Source organism: Tupaia chinensis, unplaced genomic scaffold (genome assembly GCF_000334495.1).
Source record: "Tupaia chinensis unplaced genomic scaffold, TupChi_1.0 Scaffold143758_1, whole genome shotgun sequence".
NCBI classification, from domain to species: domain Eukaryota; kingdom Metazoa; phylum Chordata; class Mammalia; order Scandentia; family Tupaiidae; genus Tupaia; species Tupaia belangeri.
This window is the reverse complement of record NW_006203607.1, coordinates 1,594,092-1,599,861: the sequence shown is the minus strand read 5'-3', so window position 1 is coordinate 1,599,861 and position 5,770 is coordinate 1,594,092. Positions and strand designations below refer to the sequence as shown.

Sequence of the window (5,770 nt, the reverse complement as noted above, 5' to 3'; positions counted from 1 at the left end):
AGGTGATTTCTCGCTTTCTGTATCTCTCTGTCGGTCTGGTGAGCGCACATGCACTATAGCAAAAAAACAAAACAAAACAAAAAAAAACAACAAACTCTTAAAAATAAAAAAGAGAGAGAGAGAGAGAAAATAAATGCACTTTGGGACCAGCAGATGGTGTAATGGTTATGTTGCTGGACTCCCACGTAGTTAGACTGCAGTTCGAGTCCCAGAAATAGTGGCTTAAAATTCATTCTGGGCGTGTGTGCGTACGTGCCAGAGACCCAGAGAGGAGAATGGAGGAGAAGGGATTGCAGCATGGCCATCCTCCTGGGTGGTGATCTCTCTTTCTGTCTCTTTCTTCCTGGCAAGTGTATGTACCCTATAGCAAAAACCTAAAAAAATAATAAAAATGTATTTTAATTCCATTTTTCCCGTGAACCTTTTGAAATCCCCTTGAATTCACCACTCACGGCTTCCATCACATCACATCAGATGTCACTACCTCCCTGAAACCTGAACTGACCTCCCTCCCATCAACTGAACCTGCTTCCTCTGGGTTTGCCCTCTTGGCAGTTCTGTTTTCTAGACCTCATCACATTCTTCTTGTACCAAGATTAGTTTACTTCTAGGTCTGTCACCCACCTACTCCCACCTGGACTGCGAATCCAGGATGTGCATCTAACTGGCCAGCTGGCAGCCCTGACCGGAGGAACAGGCTACAGTTTGCTAGGTGCCGGCACTGGGTTGAGGAAATGGCCTTGGAAATAGGAATGGGTGCGTCAGGGCCAAAAGAGAAAGCCCTGGTCCAAATCCAGTACTGTCTGCACCCCAGGAACCACCGGCTCCCCTCTACCTTAGGAACTGCAAAGCCGAGGGATTGCTTGGCCACTCGGCAGCAGCCTCTGCCTTCTTGGTTAAGACACAATTGCACAACTCACAAGATATTTTCGAAAGAAACTGTCAGCTTCCTCCTGGGCACAGCTGGGAGCACCCCCACCCAGGGTCTTCAACAGCCTCAGGACTTTGGAAGCTAAACAAGAGCGGGTGGGGCGAAAAGGAAATGGAAACACAAAACTGTAAAGTGACCTAGTTTTATTTGGGCTGTGAGGGCCAGATGGGCACTGCTCCACTCTGCAGGGGTTGAGGCTGCAGTCTTCCTCTCAAGGTGGGAGCCCCAGCCACTGCAGGGCCCGGGCAGCAGGGGCGGGAGTTCTGTGGATGGTGGCTCTGCAGACCTAGTCCCAGGCAGTGGGTTGCACGAGGGGAAAGGGGAAATCAGGCAGAGGCCTGCAATGGCTCAGATTCAGGGGCTGCTGGGGGACGAGGAGAGGGGACGCAGAATCCAAAAGCCGGAGTCGGAAAGCGGGTCCAGTCTCCTTCACTTTACCGCTGAAGTTCAGGACAGGGAAGTGAAGGCAAATCGCCACCCCGCAGAAGGCAGGGCCTGGAGGGATGCCAAGCGTCCCAGCCCGGTGTCGGTCTCCGTGCACGAACCCGCGACTTCCATTCACCCTCACGGAGGGTGCGTGCCGGGCAGGTGTCTGGGTGCGGAGTCCGGTGAGCAATCAGGCCCTCTTCTTGTCTCAGGCACACCAGGGGGCACCGGGCCGACCACCCTCAGCAGCTCACCGAGCCGGCAGGGGGCGCCGACCCCAAATCCGAGAAGCAGTCAAACTCGCTCTGGCCCAGGAAGAGCTCCGGCAGCTCGCGCACGCGGTGCAGCCCAAGCTCCAGCTCCAGCGATGTCAGCGCCTCCTCGTCGATGAGTTCGGCGTCCATGCCGCCCAGGGCGTGAGCTGGGTGCTCTGCTGGGGGCCGGCGGGGGCACCGCCGGAAAGGGCTGAAAGGAGGATGGTGGTCCGAAGGCCCCGTAGGCCAGGGCCCCTGGTGGGGGTGGTAGCGGTCCCAGCGGAGCCCCCCGCGGCCGCAGCCCGCTGTCCAGGCCCGGTCCCAGGCCCGCGTACGGCTGCAGAGTCCGGAGTGCTTGAGGGCCGTGGGCGGGCACGGCAGGCGGCGGCCTCTGCACCAGGCGGTAGGGGCGAGCTGGGGGTGGGCGGCCAGGGCAGCTGGCCGGTTGCCTGCGGGTGCGGTGGGCTGATGGTCAGCGCGGGCGGCCCTCGACCCGGGCCAGCTGCTCTTCTGCAGCGGGAGACCTGGGCGCCTGTGCAGTCCCTGCCGCTCAGCCCGGCAAAGGAAAACCGAATCCGACCGGCGCCCCTTCCCAGTCTGGGACGCACCGACCTCCGCGCGCCCGCGTACGCCACAGCCACAGCACCGGGAAGCAAGAGCCCCACAAAACCAGCAGATCGAGTTCGGAGACCTCCGCGCGGCGCCCCGGGATTCAGCGCCTTCTTATAACCGAAGGCCGGACTGCCCCTTCCCCGAGCGCTCATTGGCTGCCCGAGGTGCTTCTGGGCAAGCCCCGCGCTCCTGGGTCCCAGTCTCAACCCCGCCCCCTGACGGAACTCCTCCTTTTGGGCCCTAGGCCCCGCCCCAGGCTATGAGTGCAGCCTTTGGGCGGGGCGTTTGGCACTTTCCCAGGGGCTCGGTTTGGCTTTCAGGCCCAGGCTCTGGGCTGGGCTGGGCGGAGCTTGAACAGACCCTAAAGTAGGGGGGAGGGCCAGGGGGTTAGGCCCCAAGAACTGCACGCTGTCAGGCTCATCCAGTCTCTTAATCTGCAGATGGAGACCAAGGTTCAGTGGCATTAGAGATTTCTTGGAAATACGCACCAGAGCCTTGATGGAAGTGTCACTCGAACCCAGACCTTGTGGTTGCCACATCTGCACAGGACACAGGAACCCAAGTTGTTCAGAGTCCTCGAGGGAAGTCTGTCAGTGCTCCCCGCCCTGCGGGCAGCCAGTCGCTCCTCCTCCTGCTCACGCTGCACTGGTGTGTTGAAGCATGCTCTGAGTTGCTATTAAAGTAATTTATGGGCATGTCTCCTGGACTTGTTCATCCTCTTATCCTCAGCACTTGGCCCAGAGCCTGGCCCAGAGCAGGCTTTTAGTAAGATCTGGGTGAATGAAAAATGAATGAATGAATTGCAAGTCATTCACCTGATTCTCAGTACTTTCTGGCTGCGCTCACCCCACTGAGTAGGTGTGAGGGATATGTGCAGGAGGATTGCACGGGGCCCAGCACAGGCCTGGCACTTGGAAGATGCTCAAAATGAATGAATTTGCTCCTCGAGTGAATGAAAAGCTGGACATAGCTCTGTCCTGAGGACCTAAGGCGTGAGAGTAGGCAACTTGGATGTTTAGAGTGCTTTCCACTCGAAAGCATCTTGTTGGGGGCAGGGCATGGTTATACCCCATCCTGCAGGTAAAGACTGAGGCACGCAGAGAGGAAGCAGCTGTCCTGAAGCCGCATGCAGCCAGAGGTAGCATGTGAACGCCGTGTTGTTTCCCAAGTCCTTAGAGCAGCTGGAGTCTTTCCTGGTGGCGGGAACCTTGCCCTCCACGCATTTGTCACTCTTTCCCTCCCTCCTCTGACTCTCCCCACCTCCTCTCCCTCCCCAGTACCGGTCTTGGGACTTCCTGGAACTTGGGTTTACCCAGCTGGTGCAGAGGGAGAGTCCAGAGGCCCAAGTCCTAATCGTATCTCTGTCATCTGTGGACTAGTCTCTCTGTGACCATGGGTGTTGGGTGAGGGCTGTCATGAGAGTCCCCAGAGCCTCAGCTTTCTGCTCAGTGAAAGGGAGAGAGTGACCCCTGTCTAGCCTCCCTAAGAGCTTGTAGGAGGGTCACAAATGACCATGGAAGTGATCATAGTTTTTTGCAAGTGTAATGCTACACTAGAACTGATTTCCCTGAGTCGCTCTCTGATTAAGGCTTCCAGCAGAAATTCCTAAACCTGGCTGTACCTCAGACTCATCTGGAGGTGTGTGTGCGGCAGGAAAGGGTTGGGTAGGAGGGGACTTTAAAAAATACAGAATCTCACCCTAAGCTCCTGACTCAAACTCTTTAAGGGTATTTTTGAATCATAAGGATTTGCATTTCTCAAAGTCCTTCTATTTCGATATAGTTGGTCTAAGGACCCCAACGCCAGCAGAAGTTTTCCTTTTAAAAAAGAATGTCTGTGTGCACGTTTTTAAAGGTTCTTTCATTTAGTCCACAGATATTTATCGGGCACCTACTCTATGCCAGCCACTGATCTCCTAGGGTTTTCAGCTTTCAAGATCACATAGACGTCTGAGACTCTAACGAAAGCTGCAGATGTCGTGTTCACCAACTACTGCCTATACATTCAGGGGCGAACAGCTTGGGGTGGGTCTGGGGTTTGTGGAGTCCTCCCTCTTAGGCATTTGGGGACATTTGGTAAACAAACTAAGTAAAATAATGACCCCCGTGTTAGAAAGTGACAGGTATAGTGGAAAAAAGGGAAAAGAGGGTAGGGGGGCGGGGGGATGGTATTGTTGCCCAGGATAGTCAAGGTGAGCCTTGGTGAGACCTGAGGTTGGAGCAGAGTCTTGAAAGAGGAGAGAGAGCAGCTTCGTGGTATCTGGGGCTTGAGTGGTCCCAGGAGAACGGGCTTCTAAGGGCTTCTAAGAGTGAAGCAGCGGGTGCCAGCAGGTAGCATGGTGGTCGAGGTGCTGGACTCCCACTCGGACGACTGCATTTCGAGTCCTGGACCTGGTGGTTTGAATATCATGTCTAGCACGTGTGTGTGCCCAAAATCCTGAAAGGAGACTGGAGAAGAGATTGCAACGTGGTTGTCCCCTCGTGGGGTGATTCCCCACTTTCCCTCTCACTGTCTCTGACTCTCTCTGGCCAGTGCAGGTGCCCTATGGCAAAAACCTAAAAAAAAAAAAAAAAAAAATCAAACAGTGAAGCATCAAGGACTGAAGAGTCAGATCAGCATTACTAGGGTGCTCCTTAGAAATGCCCAGTCTGGGGGCCAGCAGTTGGCGTAATGGCTATGTCGTTGGACTCTCGTGTAGTTGACTGCAGTTTGATTCCTGGACCCGGTGACTTAAACTCACTCTGGGTGTGCGTGCCCAAGATCCCAAGAGGAGAATGGAGGAGAAGGGATTGCGGCGAGGCCATCCCCCTGGGGGGTGATTTCTCGCTTTCTGTCTTTCTGTCTCTGTCTGTCTTTTTTGTTTTTTTTTCGCCTAAGGAAAACCCTCCCCCCCCCCCCAAAAAAAAAAAAAAAAAGGAAAAGGAAATGCCCAGTCTGGGGCTCCACCCCAGACTGAAGTCAGTTTCTGAATCAGAAACTGCACTGGCTCAACCCTTGCAATTTCCCAAGCCCTGCAGGTGCTTCTGATTCCAGACCCCAGAGTTAGGGTAACGCTTTAAGGCAGGTGTGAGCAGCAGCCATGAGGGACTGTGGCTCGTGTCAAGGGGTGCAGGGGAGGCTGCGGGGAGCAGATTTTTCTCTGGTCAGACTCATCGGCTCCCCATGTTTCCGTGAGCCACCTGACTCCCTGAGCACGTGTGTCCCTCGGGCCCTTGCTGTGCCCTCTGGGGTGCTCTTCTCTCAGACAGCCACACGGTTCTCTCCTTTATGGGCTCCGATCTTCATCGGCATGTCACCCCCTCTGAGAGGCCTGCCCTGCCCAGGTCTCCCTTTCTCCTCACGCTTTTCTTCTTCTCAGTCTTTCTACGATACCTGCACAGGGCTCCACGGTCAGTAGGAATTCAGTGAGCAGCTGCCGAATGAATAAATCAGGCACAGAAAAAGTTAGTATCTTTTTCTTTCTTTCGTCTTAAAATATTTGCTAGGGGGTGCATGTGCTTGCCAGAGACAGAGGGAGGGAGGAAGAGAAAGGAACCCGAGTGGGGGG

At 55.1% G+C, this 5,770-nt stretch overlaps 1 protein-coding gene across 1 annotated transcript; it reads right to left on the bottom strand.

The window, feature by feature from the left end:
* Positions 1–1,059: 1,059 nt before the first annotated feature.
* On the bottom strand, positions 1,060–2,375 carry CITED4 (Cbp/p300 interacting transactivator with ED-rich tail 4). Its single transcript, XM_006164956.3, is given in 3 exon segments — positions 1,060–1,783; positions 1,785–2,060; positions 2,224–2,375. Coding segments are annotated over 3 exon segments (612 nt in total). The 3' UTR covers positions 1,060–1,599.
* Positions 2,376–5,770: the final 3,395 nt, after the last annotated feature.